This window comes from Dreissena polymorpha, chromosome 1 (genome assembly GCF_020536995.1).
Source record: "Dreissena polymorpha isolate Duluth1 chromosome 1, UMN_Dpol_1.0, whole genome shotgun sequence".
NCBI lineage: Eukaryota > Metazoa > Mollusca > Bivalvia > Myida > Dreissenidae > Dreissena > Dreissena polymorpha.
In genome coordinates this window covers 37,033,688-37,055,721 of record NC_068355.1, presented here as the reverse complement: position 1 = coordinate 37,055,721, position 22,034 = coordinate 37,033,688, and the positions used below count along the sequence as shown (strand labels likewise).

The following is a 22,034-nucleotide window of genomic DNA, read 5'->3' as shown; positions in this document are numbered from 1 at the left end:
ATGTGTGCCCGATAAATGCATTTTACGCAAAAAATAGCAATTGCGTTAACCGTCTTTTCGCTTGATTTCTTTACAATTATCTAAACAGCTGTAAATGCATGTTTGACATCTCAGGAGCACTTAAACGGTTTCAATTGCGGAAACACGAACACATCGAATCATCAAACACAAAAAACGTATATGCTTATTAAAGTGGCTTAATTTCAATGTAAAGAGTACAAACACGTCCTATACGTGTGAAATTAAATGTAACGTGCAGCGTTCAATCATTGCAATACCCGTGCAGACTAAAACAAAACCCATGCTTTTTTAATGCATTGTGTGTTTTAATGTAATTGATTTTCATTTCATAGTTGAGCGATATGCATTTTAGCGTTAAATGTGTGTTTACTACCGATATGCACTGTGCAATTAGAATATAAACCCCATCTTTATTGTAACATCATACTTCCATATAAAAATAGCAACATCAAATCATCGTAAACCAAATTCATTTCAAACGCTAAATCTTTAAGCCATGCACCGCGCTTTATCTGAGCGCAACTACCCAATACAGATTACTGAATGTTTTACGCTTAACTTCCAACGCACATATGAAAAATTCGCTAGATCGGAAAAGTAGGGCTTAATGCATGTACCTTAACCCATTTATGCCAAGTGGACTCTACCATCCTTCTTAATTGGATCAATTTATTTCCAAAATTAGGGATGTCTAGAATATTTATTTCTAAATGATAAATATTTTTTTACAGAAATTCCTTAAAGCAAACAGCGCAGACCCTGATGAGACGCCGCATCATGCGGCGTCTCATCTGGGTGTACGCTGTTTGCCAATGCCTTTTTTCTAGACGCTAGGCATAAATGGGTTAATGTCGCTTCACATTATCCTGTGCAGTCAGCTATTCAGTGGCGAAGCATTCCGCCTAAACTAGATTTTCGCTTTTAAAGGGCAGCACATGCTCATCTTGGGCGACACTTAACGCACACGCATTAAGCCCTGTTTACACAGAGCGAGGCACATATATAGTTGAGGTATATTTACTGCTAAAAATAATCGGTCAGCTGTTGTATGTCATTTCCATCCATTAGTCTTGTCTATGCTACGTACGTTACGAACAAACCAAATTAATTTTTTTTTGCGTGCGTGTATTTTGAAGTTTATGTGGTCCTGCTTCGAAGCTGCATCATGTGAGGACTTCTTTGCGCACATTTTAATATTCAGAAATCTATGCATTTGTCGATAATGAAAATTTCCAAATTTCGGTAGCAGTAGTAGTGGTAGTAGTAGTAGTAGTAGTAGAAGTAGTAGTAGTAGTAGTTGTAGTAGTAGTAGTAGTAGTAGTAGTAGTAGTAGTAGTAGTAGTAGTAGTAGTAGTAGTAGTAGTAGTAGTAGTAGTAGTAGTAGTAGTAGTAGTAGAAGTAGTAGTAGTAGTAATAGTAGTAGTAGTAGTAGTAGTAGTAGTAGTAGTAGTAGTAGTAGTAGTAGTAGTAGTAGTAGTAGTAGTAGTAGTAGCAGCAGCAGCAGCAGCAGCAGCATCCTCAGCCTCAGCCTCAGCAGCAGAAGAAGTAGTAGTAGCAGCAGCAGCAGCAGCAGCAGCAGTAGTAGTAGTAGTAGTAGTAGTAGTAGTAGTAGTAGTAGTAGTAGTAGTAGTAGTAGTAGTAGTAGTAGTAGAAGTAGTAGTAGAAGTAGTAGTAGTGGTAGTAGTAATAGTAGTAGCAGTAGCGGTAGCAGCAGCAGTAGTAGTATTAGTAGCAGTAATAGTAGCAGTAGTAGTAGTAGTAGTAGTAGTAGTAGTAGTAGTAGTAGTAGTAGTAGTAGTAGTAGTAGTAGTAGTAGTAGAAGTAGTAGTAGTAGTAGTAATAGAAGTAGTAGTAGTAATAGTAGAAGTAGTAATAGTAGTTGTAGTAGTAGTAGTAGTAGTAGTGGTGGTAGTAATAGTGGTAGTAGAAGTAGTAGTTGTTGTTTTTGTAAAAAGCCATCTTATTCTTTTTTCATACGCCTTTCGAAGATGTATCCCTTTAACATATTCATTCGGCACTGTTTTATTGGTTCAGGAAAAACTACTTATATTTTTTGCTGGCGATAATGAACATGCGCAAGTTATCAAGCTTAATCAATGTCTGCTAACTAGGACCCATGACGAATCGCTAAATTAACGGGACCTTTTCACGTTTTGATAAATTGACAAAATAGAAACAAAATGGTTTCAAATTTGCAAATTTTCGTTGTGCGATTGTTTTTGCAAGAAAGCAGTAATACTGAATGCTCTCAAATAAGAATTATATGCATATGTTGACGATATAAAAACCTGAAAATTATAAAGCGTTACAAACGTGAAACGATTGTATAATTTGGAAAGTTCTGTTGTTATCGTTATATTTTATGACATTACGATTATTGCTTAAATACAGTATAAAGTACGTACGGTGATTTGGCAGCACGGATGGTTTAGTGGTTTAAGCGCTAGTCTTTTACTCCAAGGGTCAGTGGTTTTAGCCACGTTGTGGATTAGTTTTTGTTTCTTTTATTTATTTTTGTTTTACACTGGAAATCTTTTATTCCGATGTTAACATTATCAATTCGAAGCATTTAATGACAAATTTCAAAACATGTCACAATCTGTGAAAAACTTATTATTATTTTACTATTATTATTATTTATTTTTTATTATCATTATTATTATTTTAATTATTATTACATTTTTAATTATTACTATTTTATTATTATTATTATTATTATTATTATTATTATTATTATTATTATTATTATTATTATTTCATTATTATTATTATTATTATTATTATTATTATTATTATTATTATTATTATTATTATCATTATTATTATTATCAACTCACTGGCGCCAAGTTCGTCTACAGAACATCGCTAAATAGATAAAACTTCTTGAATTATTCAAATTTCAACCCGTGCGTTCATCGGGAACATAACATCGCCGCTACGTTTCATCAAGTCGAAAATGAATTCCACAAGTAATAACCTAGTAGTACTTGTACTTGTTATAAGATTATTTTCAATTAAGGAAGTCACGCAGTGTCATTGAAAAGTACTCATATACAGATATTTTGTTAATGTAAAACAGTCATATTTTGTTCCCGACGCAGAGGGAGATACACTTAAACTGCAATAATATTGGACTCAATACTGCGGGACAATAAATTGACATACAGATCTAGTGCCAAAATGTCTACGAAATTATCTGTTTTTTTATGTTTTGTGTTATAAAAGTAAAAAATGAAAATCAGAAAAACAAACGGCACTACAAATCAATAACGACAACAACATTTTTATTGTAACAAAATAATAATTATTATATATGATTGTAACAGTCGCAGAAATGTTGATTTGCGCTACGGTCTGCTTATAATGAATATTTAGAAGGGTTGTTTTTGAGTCGAACGTTGCGGTCAAATTGAGTTATTGGCAACAAACTTTTGACGTCTTTACAACAAATTTGATACATAAAAGAAATGGTTATAATAAGACCATGCTTTCAGGCGTGAAATTTAACATTTCTAAGATATAAAATTAAAAACTAAAAAAGACAGTGCGGCTTTTATAGATTAACGAAGACATGTCATTGGTAGCGAAATGCTGCCCATTATTTTAAAGGTATTGGCGGGTTTGAACATATATAAAGGGCAATTTAAGACGCTTTCGTCGAATCATGATTATTTACACAGATATGCCATCGACAGCGAAATTCACAATAAGTTGTAAGATTTAAAAACATTATTTTTAACAAATCAATGCATTTCCCCTATAGTTACTTCAAAATAATAAGCCTATAATAAATAATCATCGTATATCAACATGAAGGGTTTTAACGGAATAACACACTTTCTACGCAGTTACCTTATTATTTGATACGTAAAGGTCAATGTCTTTCAAGTCATTTTTCGAAGAGAAATGTGATCATATCAGAAAATCTCTGCTTACGAAGCACTCATTCTGTTTGTAACTTTAATTTTTCTTAAATACCATTTTACATTATCAATCAAAAATTAAAGATTATAATGCATTTAACGGACCTGACTAGGTACCATGAAATAATGCTATTGTAAAATTGTGATAATCAGTATCGGTACTTTTGCAATTATGTCGATTTTGATCAAGTTTATTTATTACAAGCAAAACATAATTTGAGAATGGTTCGCATCATGTTTCAACAACAATTCATCTAATACCTAACAGAAAGATGAAGGCGATATCATTACCCTGTCATTCATAAATGCCAAAGAAGGTTCGAATTATCGTAAACTATCAAAATACATAACAGCAGTGGGTATTTACCCCTCCTTCGTACGAAAGTGATGTTAATGAAGTGATGAAGTGGTTTTGACAGAGCGCTTAAAGCCCCGACTATCAATCCGGATTTAAAACACTGTAATTGCATTTTGCTTGTATTAAATAAATGCCCATGTCGGGAAATCAATTTCCTTCCATAAACTACATGTACCGTATATGTTTTCTTATTGCCTAAACTCAATTCGGCTTCTTTTTACTGTTGTAATTCTTCTCATGTCTTCTTCTTTCTTTCTTTTTTTCTTATTGGTCTTTTTTCTTTACATCTTTCTGTCTTATTCTTCCTTTTTATTCATTTCCTTCGTTTTTTTTATTTCTTTCGTTTTTTGGTCATAGTTGATGTTCTGTTAAAAAGGAAGTGGATAAGAACAAGAATTTCTCTCCTGATATAGTTTCTTGATTTCAGTTGTTTGATATATGCTTATAAATAAAAAGTTTCAAGGATTGTTATCTCGAGTATAAATACGATGTTTATGTATCGGGTGTAATGCTCATCGTCACGTACAACTATTATGCATCGTTGCTTGTTGATGTATTGGTGGATTTTACCAGAGAGATTATTATTCAGATCAGAGGTTTTGCATTTCAAATTCCAATCGGGTAACATTCATCTATGCTTGATAAATGTCTGGATCAAATAGCAGATTTCAGGTACTCCTTGTATTATATCATGTTGATGCTCGTTCAAGGGCGTTTATGTCGCCGCGGTTCATGATTGTATCCAAATATATGCAATCATTTCAACCACCTCGTGCATAGCTAACTCACCAAACGTTTACGGAAGTTGATGAGTCGCATGGGTATTTCCAATCGCGTTTTTAGGTTTTAATCGCGCTGTTTATATCGAGCCCGCTTGCGAAAAGCTCACTATAGCTGTCACAATTGTCGAGTGTCAGTGCGGACATGCGTCACTGCGTGCGTGTGTGTAAACTTCCGTCATGCATGATGCATGTCCTCGATTAACTTGCTACAAATTTTAACCATGTAAAGACGGCGTGTCGCAGGTAACAGTATGTTGGCATAATACAGATTGTCAGAACAGCAACTCCCCCATTCATTACATTTTTAGTGGTGTTTTTTTTACAGATGATAACCATCTGGAGACGGCTTATAGTATGTAAGACGCGTTGTTTGTTCTAAGTTCAATGCCACACTACCGGTCACAGGTCATGCACAAACTGTAACGTCATCAGTTATCATGATTTTTTGTAAACACTTATGCGCACCATGAGGTGATGGCGTATCGTTTGAAAGACCAGTGTCCTTAGCTCAAAAGGCACCGGCACACCTATTGGTCAACGATCAAATTGGATTAAACCATTTATGCCTAGCGTCTAGAAAATAGGCCTTGGCAAACAGCGTAGACCCAGATGAGACGCCGCATAATGCGGCGTCTCATCAGGGTCTGCGCTGTTTGCTGAAAGGAATATATGTAAGAAATATTCTAAATATAGAAATAAATATACTAAACATCCCTAATTTTGGAAATAAATTGATCCAATTTAGAAGGATGGGAGAGTTGTTCAATGTCCGATGTAGGCATAATGAGTGTAGGACATTAGCCCTCTGGGACATTAGCCCCTTAGGACATTAGCCCCTACATATTTTTACATTCATTTTTAGGTACATGTATTTAATTTCATCTTTTTTTAATGAATGGAATTAATGGGTTGATTTTTTTAAAAACAGCAACAACAACACAATATGTTACTTATGTATCTGATTTTAAGGTAATTTTAAACTTCTGGGTGGTGTTAGATTGCAAAATGTTTGCAAAATAATTAGAGTCCAAAGTAAAAAATAATAAAGAAATTGTAAAAATAAATAAATAAAAAAATACGTGTGTGGTACAAGCTATATATTGTTTGTATTTACATATGAAATTTAAAAAATGGAATAAAATTGCTTACTTTAAAAACGGTTTTGAACGTTTTAAAACACCTTTGGGCTAATTTCCTAGCGTGCACTTTTTTGAATGGGCTTTTGTCCTATGGCCTTTTGTCCTAGGGGCTAATGTCCAAGGGGCTTATGTTCTAGAGGGCTATTGTCCGTACCCCGTTTGGCATAATATAGATTATCCGGACTGTTACATCGTCATTCAGCATGCAATTATAAGATAATGCATCGCATATGTCCTGTGGCCCTTGCGCAAAAGTCAAGGCTACACTTAGAAGTCAAAGATGAAACAGTTGTTAATCAGTTCATACATTATTGGCAAAGGCTCGCAAGACATCAAGTTTTATTTTGTAATTGTTCGAAATTTTCATTCATTAAATGACACTTATTTGCGGTCACGGACTAACGAGTTACACTTATGGATACTTGTCACCACCATTTGCAACAATGTGTAATTAAAACAATTATCCACGTTTAAAATATTCGTTATTTTAGCATTACTTTTGTTGTTTATTTGTAACGGCACATTTTTGATAATTTATTTGTCGTCCAATTGCAACGTAGTTTTCATAACCTATATGTCGGACAGTCCGCTTTCGACAACTTGGCATGCTTATACGTTTAGTCGCTTTTGGCAATCGTGTTTTCTAAAAATTGATAGTTATTGCCAAAAAAGTTTCTCAGTTTGATTGTTGGCAACTATTGAGTTTTTGTAAGTATTTGACGGCATGCCATTATACATTACCCTCGACTATTGTCAATGAAGTTGCAAATTTGTGTATTTTTCTTCGGTTGGTGAAAACAATTCCTCAAATATAAAAAATAAATCCCATGTATGTAAAAAGTCTTTGGCATCCATGTTGTTGTTTTTTTTGTCGAATCGTTGGCTGTATTTACTAAAATTGATGTAGTTTTTGTAGTTTTTTTGCGGGGGGGGTTGTTACTTTCAAACATCATTTTTATTTTAAGTTTTCCGCTATTGAAACATGTGTTCACTTACATATTTTGTCGTCATTAGCAACGCTGTTTAATACCCGTCGTGCATTTAACGCATGCTTTTAAAATGTCATAAAAAGTACAAAACCTTGTTTCATATGTCTTTCAGTTAAAATGTATACGGCATATCTTCACAGCATACAGAAACGCCATACACCGTAATATACCGTCCTAAATCAATTACAAAGTTGTTTTTATTTAGAATCACGTTCAATTGAAATTTGTGGATGACTTTAAAATTAAGATCAATATTAAGTTATTAAAATTCTTCGATAAAGGGGCGTGTTTCATTCTAATCAAATTAATTAAATGTGTATTTTTAAAGAATATCAATGTGTACGCTTACCCGTTAAGAAGTGTTATATTAAAAACATTTTTCAATCAGTTTTTAATTACAATGTTTCGACTGATGGTGTTATTACCGCATATATGCTACATACGCTTCAATTAAAAGTCTTTCCGAAAAACCTTATGTCGAAGAGTGTGGCGGTCCCGGATGTGCAAAATATTAATGTGACGATGACAGGGCGAGCTGGAGTACGTGCTACACAGAAGTTGACAATCACAAACAAAAACAAATCTTATTTAGGAGCTTTATATAGAGCTGTATTTTAGCTAAAAAAAGTGAGTTCTGGTACCTAATAATTAAAGCACGAATTCGTAAGCGCAATATTTGTGGCAAAAACACACGATTACCTGAACAAATCCGACCTGCACTATTCGAGCTCGACATATGTACTATAACTACGGTTTGTTTATTGGCGAGTCATGCATGATAATTGTATACTACGCTGCTAATAGTATCGATATGAATATATACATGTACTGGTTAATAAAAAGGAGGTAATGTATATTCCAAAAAAATAATTATTTTGTTTCAATCAATATTGTAAATTATACATATTTATACTAATTCGTCCAATGAAATAGTATTTTAATGATGATGTGGGGATTAAGATGTCGAATGAGCCAGTAGCACAGAAGTATGATTGATATACATCAATTAGAGGTAGAAGTATTCGGCACTTTGTGTCAATTGTCTCCAATTACTGGTCCTTATCGCTATCTGTGCTACGCAATTTCCTCAAATGGGTGGTATTGTTCTAAACGCATTTTGATACCGGGACCTATACAAACAACACAGACTTTAGATATATTCTCCGTGACAAACACATAGGTCCCTGGTCGGTAAGATTCCGCTGTTTGTGACTTCCGCATGTTCATGATCGTGCGTCATATATCAACAAAGCAACGGGACTCGACTAACAATTTTGTTGTTTTAAAAATGCTTTAAAACAATAAGGATGTTTTGTCTCTTATTTCAATCAATATTTAAAATCGTACCTATGCACACATGAAGATCCTTATCGTTGACTGCATTACGCAATTTGCATCCCATGAGCGGTATTGTTCTGCGTGTTTATAAGACCGCGCGGTTTGTGACTTTGGAATTGTTATGACCCTTTCTAAAAGGCCTATTTTATGAAATGTTCATCCCCTCTCCATGTAATATTGATACTTATACACAATGTATTGGCCCACCATAATAAATGTCTATCATTATAGCATAAACTTAGCTGAACGGCTTTGCAGGACTTCAATAATGAGCTTTTTTTTGTTAAGTATTTTATTGCACTTTGCTTTCTGTATTATTATATTATTATTACTATTATTATTTTATTTTATTTTTTTATTAATTATTATTAGTATTTTTATTATTATAATTATAATAATAACAATATTAATAATAATAATAATAATTATTATTATTATTATTATTATTATTATTATTATTATTAATTTCATCTTAGGGAAACTATTTTATGCTAATAATTTTTAGTTTTTAACGGACGATGAATTGCAAACAACATATGCTGTTTTTTTCTTTATGTTTATTTACTTTTTATTTGAGCTCATAAAATAGGGATCACCACAGAAGGGTAACTAGAGGCCATTGATTTCAGACAGATAATAAATTTTGTATAAACCTGTGCCATAGATCGATACAAATGGTTGTAGCTTAGCGTGCGAGTTCCTTTATTTTTTTTACAAAATCAATGCTTACAATCAAACGTACGACATTATATGGTCTGAAATATATAGAGGATATTTGTTGGATCCGGTGGATTATCGATTTTAATTCACGAGTGATCATAGAAAATAATATTTTCACGAGTGGCGCAGCCACGAGTGAAAATATATGTTTTCTATGATCACGAGTGAATTAAAGTCGATAATCCACCGAATCCAACAAATTTTCTTTTTATTTAATGCATTTTTCACAGTTTATATACATTGTTCAAGAGTTTAACTAACGAATTTTGCTGGGATAATGACGTCATTTCGTCAAAAAAATGACGTCATTTCACAGTAAACAATGAAAATTATCGATAATTCTCACTGATAATTTTCACTGTTTGAAACAGTGAAATTATCAGTTTTAATTCACTGATATTTCTCTATAAACCACCGGAAAGCATTAAATAAATTGCATTAGTTTATCTGTCTAATCTAAAAAATAACGCATATAATATTTTCACACGTTTTTGTTATAAAAGTTTTTATAAAAATTTAAAAGCCTACGTGTTAAGCTAAAACACATGCTAATCGGTTCTTTACAGGAAGCCATGGCGGTCGCGGAGGAAGTCCCGCCAATGCCTTCCTGGCGAGTGGTGATAATGACCCCTACGGCAGCCTCGAGAGTCCTTCCCAACCCGGACGAAGGGGCGGCGGAACCGGGGCCGGAAATGGCGGTGGATCGTTAACAATCACTGCTTCGTCATCCGTCACCGTCGATGGTGTGTTGACGGCGAACGGTGGTGACGCAACCGGAGATGGCGGCGGTGGTAGCGGCGGGTCGCTTTTTGTCGATTCCCCTGAAATTAAGGGCTATGGTGTTATATCCGCTAGGGGTGGAAAAGGCAGTGGGACCGGTGGAGGCGGTGGTGGCGGGAGAATCTCTCTGAAACATACATCCGCGAACTTCACATACCAGGGGACAACCGTCGTTGATGGAGGACAGTCTGGTAAGACGCGCCGACACGTTCAACGTGTGGAAACGTTATTTTAAATTATTGTTTAAGTTTTATTTCTTATTATTCGCACAGTCGAGTTGTTACAACAGTCTTATCAGTCCTTCACGTTAAAATGAAATTACTCGCGCGTTGCTCATACATATATCTGGTTATCTAATGTATGTTAAATCGATAATACACATCGTTAGTCTTCTTATTCGTTGATGAGACACATACATATGCTCTACAATAATACACGTTATTTTAGTCTTTATTACAACATCATGTAAACATTCTACGCAGCTCGTCCTTAACTTTCTTGCATCACCAAACTCTTTCACGAATGTACATTTAAAGTATAACATTGAAATAGCGTCTCTCATTCAACCATTTCACAGGTACCACGGCAACCGACCTGAGCAGATCCGGTACCACCGCCAGTAGCACCACCTCGAGCAGCACAAATTACCAGACCGCCTACGGGGCTCTCGGAGCGCACGGGTCGTATTCATGGCGCCCCTCGACTAACACTGGAGCCTTGCTGGAGACGCAACTTTCCAGCGCTGCCTACGTGACCGCCATCAAGACCAGGGGAGGTCCCAGTTCCGGCTATTACGTGAAGAAGTACAGGATTCAGTTTTGGAACAGCACGGCGAATGCTTATGTTAGTGTAACTTTAATAATGAAGTCCTTCAAACATTTCTGAAATGTCAACGAGCTCATCTGTAATCGAATTACACTGGAATTGTTTTCAATTTTTTCGGACAGCCGGGTTGTGAATTTATACAATTGTTAACTGCTCAGGTTATCCATTAGTACATTTAAAACCCTTAGTCGTTCTGGTAGTAAAATACAATGCAATTTGTGGCCAAACTGGCGGACATTGGTTTTAAACATTTATGCAATTCAACAAACAATTAGCTTCACGTGTTAATACATTCTGACTAATGAGTGACGCAAATCTGTTGACGCATGTTCAGCCGGTCACCGAAATATTAACTTCTAAAGTGTATACATGCTTCACTAATGAGCCCTATTTATCTTGTACGCAGGTCCAACCAGTGTACGAGCTCACCGGAAACACTGACGGTAGTAACACTGTGACCAGGGATCTCCCGTACCCCGTGTACACCACAAAAGTTCGAATCTACCCCACCGACTTTAACGGGGGTGTCGAGTTATCAATGGCTCTTGTGGGATACGCCCAAGGTATGCGAAATATTGCCTGCCGCTTATTCTTCGATACCATGTATCGTTGTGTCGCGCTGCATGACCGTGAGCAAGCGCGTTTTGTAAAATGTAAGATAATTGTTGACGCTTACGACTCAAATCAACGATTGTAATCACAACAATTGCAATCGCACACATATGAGTTCATGTTAGTAATAATGCAAGTTAAAGAAAATCCAAGATAACCTTAATATGTGTGTGAAAGACCATTCATAAGTCAATATATGTCCACAAGTTATAGTCGGTCGGTCGACACCGGTGAAAGCTTGTGAAAACATAACTGAATAAGTATCAAATAATGCATTATGTTCAACAATTACTTGAAATAACCTTTTCTGCAACAGGCATTAACCATCAAAGTGTATGGTAATACAAATTTGCATTGTAATGCGGTACTATTGTTTATTGTTTAAATGTTGTATTATTGTTTATTTAGTTTTTAAAATACGCAGACATGTGTATTTCTTATTCAATAACAAGCATGACTGCAATGCTGCGCATTGTCGTTTCAGCAACATCGGCTATTGTACCTGAGGGAATTTGCAGCACGCAGTCGAAAGGTATAGATAGGAAAGAGAACTGCGTTGAGCAATACACACTGTTATGGTGACATCATGTTATATACATATCGGCTACATTGCATCTATACAGTTATCCCTTCTCTCCGAATCATGTTTGTTCAATGTTATTGGAAAGTCATGGTAACTATTTTGATAAAATAACAATATCCCATAGTCGATCTCGGTGGTCTTGTAAAACGAACTGTATATTACTCGCCTCCAAAGAGGTGTTTTTCTTGAAATAAATAATATATTTTCAATTTGAATTGTGCGCGTATTTACTTCCATTTTGTTTTATTTTATAAGCGATATAAGTGAGTTATTTCCTCAGGCTGCCCTGTGGAATCAGCTGCAGTGTAGCAGTGTCACCTTTTGCATTCCTCTATTTTTTTAAGATATAAAATATATTTGAAATTGATAAAGTTCGTAAATCTGTATCAGAGCCTTTATTCCGTCTGGTGGCTGTGGGAATCGGGTCCTGGGTTTCACTGGCGCGTGGGACAGCCGTCCCCTGGGGTGATTTCATTGGAATAGAATATACACAATAGTTTTTCCTGCAAATTGTATTTGTTCTTATTACAGTAGATGCTTCATGGACATATAAAGAATATTTAAATTTTGAATTGTATGCCTTTTTTTCAAACGATGATATAAGTGAGTTATTTTGACAGGCGGTCCCGGAGGTCCCGGTACCGTGTACCACTGGCGTGTGGGGCAGCCATCCACTGTGGTGATCGACAACTACGGCAAGAGTACGTACATACCGGGACAGTTCCAGGGAACCACTTGCAAGTCAACGATTCTTGACGTCATGAGACAAGGTGAGCCCTGTGCACTCTCATTAGAAATGTATTCTGAACTGTCTGACGCTGCAACAGAAACCAGTACTACCCGTTTTCGTACGGCTTTAATGTATTCTAGCCGATCATTTATATGACTGGTTAACAACGGAATTGGTCTTATACAATTGCTTAAACTGCGAGTCAAGGAAAAATAATATACGTCGACTTTTTGCTGAAATTGAACACGTTGTATTAAGAGTATAAAGAGAATCCCCGGGCTTGTCTTAAAAAAGTATCGTATCACATGTTATGTGTTCAGCTGAAGTAAGGATCGAAATAATGTAAATGAGACGCTCTATGAAAAAAAAACGTGAATGCGCGTTAAGTGTCGTCCCAGATAAGCCTGCGTCGTCAAGACAGGCTAATCACGGACGGCATTTTCCGCTTGTATGAAATTTTTCGTTCAAAGGAATCTCTTCTGAACGAAAATCCAGTCAAGATGAAATGTGTTGTCCATGGTTAGCCTGTGCAGACATCACAGGCTAATCAGGACGACACTTTACGCACAAGCATTAAGTCCCGTTTTCCCAAAGAGCGGCTCAAATGCTGTAAATTTTTCTATCTTATATCTTTACTCAACGGTTCAGATTTCTTGTTCGTAGAAAGTAAACAACAATGACCATTGTTTGAGACATTTTAAGGTTGCACATAAGAACAACAAATAGGTGTGAGATAAATAAAATCTTAAATATCAATGGAAGGAATAGTATATCATTATTGGTGACTGACTGCGAAAACAGAAAGTGGATACTTAACATATCTAGACTGACCTCATTTGAGGACTACTTATTACAGCTAAATAGAATGCTTTTGTCGTTAACCTAATAATAATCACAATTGTCGACCATTATTTTACAATAACGAATTATCCAGAACATGTTGTGCTAATTTTTTACGCATTTCGACCAACTCTGCGTTTCTGTTTTGTAATTGATACATTTATTATTTCAAATTAGAGCGCTGTGAAAAGAAAAGGAATCAATTGTAATTTGCTCGTTCAAGCAATTAACATTTTGTCGGCGCGTTTATATTAATAACAAAACATACAATAGATGAGCGTGATCGAGCCCCATTGTTCCCTTAAAATGTAACAACGAATCCAATGACATGAGCAGACGAAAGTTTGCTATTATTTCATAACAAATGATTAAATTGGCTGACAGCCCTGACATTCAGGAATTATTGACCGGTTTGGAATAATTTACGTGGCACTGATCCAATAATGAAAACTTACCTAAATTTAGAGATCGTTCTTTGTTCTACGTAACACGTAGATATATATCTCTGAAAGAAAGTACAGGAGCGGTAACTCATGCTACTATATACAAGTTCATTATCTTTGTTTTTTGTTGTGTTTTAATTGTGTCCAGCACATAACTCAAAAACTATAAGTAGTACAAACCTGATTGCTTCATATGTAGATAAACCTCATTAAGTGCAAGTGAATTACACACGATATATAACTTTTGATTCTATTTTTTTCGAGTTATTGCCCCTTTACCTTCGTTAAATATATACTTTAATTTTGTCCGGAGAATACCCCATTATCTCTTAACTTAAACAGGTGTAAATTTGAAACTAGATTGATCGAAAGATCTCATTGAAGGGAATTTGCTGTTTAAAAAAAAACTTAACTTTTGCTTACATAATTGACTAGTGGTCGCTAATTTAAACGATAAAAATCACAATTAATAATATTATACAAATAATATACCTACACGCTCGCGTCTATACGCGAATCACACATTGAATGTTGTTCCCATCCCACACCATCATATATCATTTACATAATTTTAGTCATTTAAACTTTATACAACTGTTTAAAGTATCGTGCGTCTATTGACTCATTTATCTGAGGAGAAAAAAAATATTTCTATACATGTAACGATGTATAACGTATACTTATATCACTTTAAATGCTTGACAATACATGTAAATGGTTTTCTATTGTCTTTTATGTATTATTTGCATATGTTTACAGGAGCCGCTGCCTACCTTGTGGAATCCTCGGCAGACCTCAGGGATATTATCATATACGACGGCTCACACGTCGTGGTCACGGCAAACTATGACGTCAACAACGTCATTGGGGACGGTCGCAGCATGATCCACCTTGCCTCGAGTTCTTTGCTGAACATCGATAACACAATGACAGCGCATGTGCACATAAACGCCGGTTCCATTTTGACACTTAGCGCTACTGCAGCTACATTAAAGAGTACCATCTATGTACAGGGTGCTCTCGCAATGGACCCACTGCTCACCCAAGAACTGACTCTTACGGAGCCATGCGCGGTTACCATCAACTCCACGGAAATGACGTCATTTTCTTTGAACACATTCACGGTAGATTATAAATCCAGCTGGAACGTGTATAATTCCGATGTGTTTAACCTCGCCGTCGATACGCTGACTGTAAACGGCGTGTTCAACATAGACAATGAGCTGAGTTTGCATCAAAACATATCAGCGTTCACAGTCGGTTCCACCGGACAGGTCACTTTCGACCCAATGACGTCGCAAATGTACATGGGTAATACGTTCAGCATTGGCGGCAGACTCACCCTGGGAAAGCATGTGTCCATAAGACAACCTTGTAATTCATTCGCTATACACAGCGGTGTCATCACGTGGCCCGAAACATCTGATATCATAACCCTCGAATGCAACACCATTAATATTAACGGACCTTTCGCGCCCGGGACTGTGTCTTTCGGAACGGGTTTGGAATCTCTTACCGTGGGCTCAAGTGGAACGTTCACAATCACCGTTGATGGTCCGATTCGCACAAACAGCGTAGCAGTCCAAGGAAAAATGTACGTGAAAAATCTGGCCACGTTCCAGGCAAAATCTTCGGAAGACATTCGCATGTCATCCTTTGAGATTTACAATCCGAGCGGAATTCTGCAGCTTAGCACTATGAACCAGTCAATGCGCACAGACGGCGTAAGCCAGGACGGAAACTGTAACGTTCTACGCACAGAACATTTAGTGATTGACGGTGTATTCGGCGCGGGGAACTTGAGCATTGACACCGGCATTGACGACATTGAAGTGAACCGATACGGCGACTGGACCTTCAGACCGTGCGACATATTTAGAACGGACAAGTTCTATGCAAACGGTACCGTAACCAGCACGGCGCCTCTGACGCTGCTTGGAATATCAGTGGAAAAAGTTCGAAACGTCACGCTGGAGTACGGGGCAAAAGTGACATTGGACTCTGCGGCTCAGGCAACTAAGGCTTGGACAGGTACATCATTGTTAGGCATCCACGGTATGACCTTGTACGGGGACCTATTGGCCGGAAAAATGCGCAACTTCATCAGCGACACCGAAGGATGGGATCTTCTTGAAATCAACCTCAACGGATCGTTGTATTTCTTACCGGATGGAACTTTCCTCATAGACAGCATATCCAGTAACGGCATCTTCGTGTCCTATGGTATAATTAATCTTAGGGCCAAGGATGCGAATTTAATTATTAACCTCGGCGAGAAGTCTACAACTCAATTTGATTCACTTGTGACGTCATCCAATTACATCCAGTCCTCTAACGTCACGGCCGCTACGATCATCATGGCTACCGGCTCAGTTTGGAATTCGGCGGATACGATATGGAACGTGAACACGTTCACTATCAGTGGGAGTCTCACGTGCAAAACCCGTCAACTTACTCAAGTCGTGTATCTGACTGTCAAGGGCAGTGGGCGCGTGTACTTTCAGCTCCCTAATACCATACAAGGCTTTACCTATACCATTGACTCGGGTGGAATAATGGAGATGTTCTATAACTATGCACCAGAAAACACCAACGAAGGCAGTGAAGCGACGCGGCTCTTGTTCAAGGACGTGGTTATTGGGGGTACGGCAAGGGCCGGGTCCTTGTACATTGGTCCGCACGGGGACGGTCAACAGTTCTGCCAAACCGTACTGGTCTCCGGTACAGTAGACGTTTCAGGCGGTGGATACCTGTACGACAAGGGACCAGGTAATGTAGCGCGCGGATATTAAGTTACATTATTTATTTGATTTAATCGCAGGCTTTACTATTTTAATACGAATTTGTATCTGTCTTATTACTTTTGATGCATTATAACTTGTGATTCATTCTTAATAGGAGCTGGACAGATTTCGACCGGTGGGGCTAGCGGTGGAAGCCACGGTGGACGGGGAGGAAGGGGAAGCGGAGGAATGAAGGCCACTTTTGCATACGGAAACATCTTCGAAGAGAGTACGTGGGGTAGTGGAGGCGGAAGTTATCAGGCTAACGCGAACTTTGGCGGGCGTGGAGGCGGGTACATCCACGTGTATACGACACAGAGCATCTCGATTTCCGGAGTTGTTAGGGCGGATGGAAAAGATGCGACTGTACGAATTTGATTATCTTTTATCCTGTTAACTTTTAATATTTACCTGTGAACTCAATAAATATCTAAAGGCAACATGTATTATTGTTGAAAAAACCGTTTCTTAAGGTTTCGCGCATGTTGAAAACGCGTCGATCGTAAGCATTAGCAGGAAAACAGTTTTAATCGCATGCAAGCGTTTGGAGTGCATTTTTAGTCGAATCAGGCTGGCATTCGCATTATTGAATCTCTTGTTTTAGTACGGACATGCCGGGGGTGGTTCAGGTGGCAACATATACCTCAAGAGCACTGCCTATCTAAAACTCACCGGAAAGATTTACTGCAATGGAGGCTCGGCGTCGTCACAAGGAGGCGGTGGAGCGGGAGGTCGAGTCCATGCTTACTTCCAACAGGGCGATTACCACTCAGGATTTGTACAGGCCAAAGGTGCGTCTATGCTTATAAATGATCCTTAATTGCCAGTTTAGGACTCGTGATATTATTAAGGTGGTTCTATACTGCAAATCTTTAAAGCGAATATTTTGGAAAACAAAAAGGTGAAGAGATGTTCATCTACTAGCACACGATATAATTGACTCTCCTGCATATGTTTTGTTACACGTGATGTCAACGAATAGGGACTTGGCAAATAGTCGGTGGTGGACTACAAATGGATTCTGGAATCGAGACTGGATAACGAATGAGTACTTGGTCACGAATACGTACCTGATACCGAATAGAGACTCAGAAACGGCTGGGTACTGTGCAACAAATGGGCATTTAAAGGTTAAAGGTGCGGTTTATAGTCTGCTTCGACAACGTATGCATCTTCAGCCGACTTCGACATTAACCCCCCGATCACTGGGATTTAAGTTGTCCGTTTACATATGGCGCCGAAATCAGCCACGGCACATTGACTTGTTTCCCTCACAGGTACCCATTTATACACCTGGGTGGAGAGGAGCAAGCGTGGGATTATTGTTTTGCTCATAAAAATCCAATGTCCCGAGCGTGATTCGAACCAGGGACCTTCCTATCCCTAGACCAGCATCCTACCACTAGACCACTGTTCCCAAAGTAACGAACATATACTGAATAATGGATGGGTATTCGGTACTGTGTAAAGAATGGGTATTGGGCAATAAATATGTGCTGGGTAACGAATTTTCACTGGGAAACGAATGAAATGCATGTACTAGTTAAGGAATAGCTAACAAATGGGCTTTGTGTAAGGACGAATACTGGGAAAAGAAGAAATTAGAACTGGGTAACGACTGGGAAGTGGGTAACGAATAGAGACGGGGTAACCAATGAGTGCTTGATTATCAATTTGTAACGATTGAGAATTGGGTAAAGAACCATTCCTGGGTAACGAAAGATGCCCGTTTCATTTTTATGATAACAATAACAACAATATTGAATAAACTCTTGCTGTTGTAAATTTTAATAAAACTGTTTAGGCGTCCTAATATATTCACTCCTAAATCCAAACGCTTTTGACCTTTTTTGTCATCCAGGCGGCAGTTCCGGAAGTGGAGAGGTGGGAGGTCCCGGAATCACGTACTTCCAGAGCAATACTATCCGCAACCTCCGCGTGGATAACGGCTGTCAAATGCCAAAAGTACGGGTTTGGACGAGCTGTATCCGTTAATTTCGTGCTAGCTATAAGAATTCACGTACACTATATGACAATAACATGGAATTGTCTTACATTGTAAATACATTTCAATTCACGAAACTACAACATAAATTTAAATGTTTACAACTTGAAACACTGAAAAGCAACGTTTTGAGGAAAAACACATATACGAATATTCATATAAAATGAGTATATATCGTACATGCATCTAAGTAGAAAACATAATTGGTTAATAAGATTTATATTTTTTAAACTTCGTCAAAAGAGCGGTGTTTTTCTCTTACAAAATCAATGGGTTGCATATTGTTATATCAGATTCTAAGTATTCTGACCATTTTCTGAAAAAAAAACTTTTTTTTAAATCATACTTTTGTATATGTATACATACGCGTGGCTTGTTCATTTCATTCTAGCATGTTGCTTTGTACATTTCAGACGACGGAACCCACCGGCACTACCGCTCAGGCGAATGAATACGATGCTTACCTGGCCACTGGTATATAACAACAGTTGCTGAGTTTGAATTCACATACGTATTTAAAGGGAAATTCAAAATAAAAACTACCGTTAAATAAAATTCCCAACATATTTCATCATCTGAATAGAGTTTGTTTTAGTTATACATGCACAGAGGAAGGTAAGGATTGAGAAAATTTGTCGACAATAAGTATAATAATAAAAAATAGAAGTCGATTCCAAACAACCTGCACGCTCGTACACAAGATGTTGATATTTTAACTGATACATGTAAAAACACATACGAGTCTTGGTCTGAGAACAGGTGGTATAATGTAATGGCGTAAGTCTCGTCCCAGATGAGCCTGTGCAGTACGCACAGGCTTATCAGGGACGACAAGTTTAGCCTTTATGATATTTTTCGTTTAAAGAAAGTATTTTCTTATAAAAAATCAATTTAATCGGAAAGTGTCGTCCCTGATTAGCTTGCGCGGACTGCACAAGCTAATTTGGGACGAAACTTTACGCATATGTATTAAACCCCGTTTTCCCAGAGCGAGGCTCATCAGTATTTCTATTCACACAGGTGCGATCGCATTCCTGCGACCGCCTAATCCGGGATACAAGTTCGACTTTACGCACGTGGAGCTCTACGGCAACGCTCATCTCGCCCTGAACGGGACTGGGACCTCTCTGCAGTCACGTATCATGTACGGCGACGACACCGGGCACTTTCATGTGGGACCGGGTCAGAAGTTCGAGCTTACAGAAGTAACACGCGAGTTTTATCTTTTTTGTCGGACACTCTTTGTCTTCAGAAAACCGTCAAAACGTTAACGGCCGAAATCACATATTTTTGCGCTGCTATGTTTATTGTCATTTAGAATTAGACGTCTTATCAATTAGATTGATAAGCGCACTTCAAACATAAGTGTCTATTTTAATAGTATGTAATCGTATAAAATGAAATTCGGTATTCGTTTTTTCATAGCGTATTTCTAATAGCTACCAAAATAAAAACACAGCTCGTTATGCAAAAAATCTTTGTCTGATGTATTAAGTTTGATGTTCTTTATTCTCTGTAATATAGAATATATAAACTTTAATGAAAGTGCACACTTCACGAACATACAAGTTAATGCACATGCACTTGTAGGTCACAAAGTACGGGCGCGCTAACATCACCTACGAGGTGTTCTTGTACGAAGGCGCCGAATGGATCTGGCCGGAATCCGTGGTTGAGTTCCGGAAGCCGCTTGACCAGCAGGGACTTGGGATGTCAACGACGGCTACTTCCTGTCCGGCCAGTAACCTCAGGGCGACCAATGGGAGGTTTTTTGGAACCATAGACGGTACCAAGTCACACGTGCTTGTGTCAACAGGTAAATCTTACTTCGTAGAAGTAGTAGTAGATTTGTATCGAGTGCATCGGGATTCGTCCAATATGGTCATCAAACCCAGACGACTTACTGGCTGGATTACGCGGGATAGTGAAATACGCCCCGTTTTAGAGAGGACGTTGGTCTTTTAGGTCCCGGTGTGCGGCATTTTGTACACTGCTACTCGCTTTTATGTCTTATGCGAATAACTAATCAGGCTAAACAACATTTAGATACCACCAACACATGTTTATAAGTCACTATTCCCTAGTATCAATGTGTATTTAACAGGCGCCACAGTCAACCTCGGCACTGCCGGCATCCGGTCGAAGCTGTTCGCCAATCTGACCATACAGGACGAGGGATCGCTTAACCTCATTTCCAACTTCGGAGATATAAATGACCGCTGGACATTAGAGGTCAGTTCTTCGCTATCATGCGCGAGTATTTACTTCGTACATGATTTACCCGTTCTAAATTTCGATTTCCAATATTGACCAATAGGGACGATTGTTGCATACTGCAGTATTTCCTTTTGATTTGGATAGGCTGGCCTTTGATGCGCCCCGGAAGGCGCATCTTAATTTGTTGGCGTTTCGTGTGTCTGTGAGTCAGATAAGTGGAAAAAAAACACTTTGTATGGTTTATTACGTAATACCCGCATAGTCTTTTATCGACATTAAGCATGACATAACTGATTCTTGGAGTAAATGTAAGCAACTTGATAAAAATATATATTATGTATTTATATTTATATGACATTAGGTTCGACGCGGAAGCCATATCGGACAGATTACAATCGAAGCCGGTGGAGTATTAGTGGCTCGCAACCTCATTATCGACACGGACTACTTGAAAGTGGACAAACTAGGAAAACTGAGCGTGTCGGGAGCCGGAAGATACACCGGTGACGGAGCGGGCACGAGTGGGGCGGGAGGCAGTTTTGGCGGGAAAGGTGGAAAGGGGAACTCAGGTACGTTGTTAGCCAAGATATAATATATCATATAAGTCGGGTATAAACAACATGTTATCAGCGGGGAATTATTTACGAGAGAGTGCTAACTATTTTCAGATCACAATCTTTCTATGTATAGTAAATAAAACCTAATGTAAACGAAAGTTCAGTTCCATAATATGCTTTGGGGCCGTTGAAGTAAGAGACACGTGTGATGGGTCTAGTAAATAAAGGTGTATATTATCTGGAATTAAGACAACATCCTCCTTAAAAATGTAGTTTGTTGGTTATAATAACATCTCAAAATATGAGTTTAGGAACGTTTGTTTTCTTTTTTTTTCGTTAGCTGTTACTATACTCAAGTTAATTCCCACTTAAATAAGAACGTATAATGA

At 37.8% G+C, this 22,034-nt stretch overlaps 1 protein-coding gene across 1 annotated transcript in view; it reads left to right on the top strand.

The window, feature by feature from the left end:
* Nucleotides 1–22,034, top strand: part of LOC127867991 (uncharacterized) — a 151,994-nt gene that overhangs the window by 18,284 nt on the left and 111,676 nt on the right. The window contains exons 5-18 of the mRNA XM_052409574.1: nucleotides 9,837–10,241; nucleotides 10,628–10,893; nucleotides 11,282–11,438; nucleotides 11,972–12,019; nucleotides 12,691–12,840; nucleotides 14,843–16,852; nucleotides 16,982–17,232; nucleotides 17,471–17,657; nucleotides 18,728–18,831; nucleotides 19,285–19,345; nucleotides 19,892–20,076; nucleotides 20,462–20,687; nucleotides 20,976–21,103; nucleotides 21,450–21,657. Coding sequence (XP_052265534.1) covers nucleotides 9,837–10,241; nucleotides 10,628–10,893; nucleotides 11,282–11,438; nucleotides 11,972–12,019; nucleotides 12,691–12,840; nucleotides 14,843–16,852; nucleotides 16,982–17,232; nucleotides 17,471–17,657; nucleotides 18,728–18,831; nucleotides 19,285–19,345; nucleotides 19,892–20,076; nucleotides 20,462–20,687; nucleotides 20,976–21,103; nucleotides 21,450–21,657 — 4,386 coding nt within the window. The remainder of the gene's footprint in view (nucleotides 1–9,836; nucleotides 10,242–10,627; nucleotides 10,894–11,281; nucleotides 11,439–11,971; nucleotides 12,020–12,690; nucleotides 12,841–14,842; nucleotides 16,853–16,981; nucleotides 17,233–17,470; nucleotides 17,658–18,727; nucleotides 18,832–19,284; nucleotides 19,346–19,891; nucleotides 20,077–20,461; nucleotides 20,688–20,975; nucleotides 21,104–21,449; nucleotides 21,658–22,034) is intronic.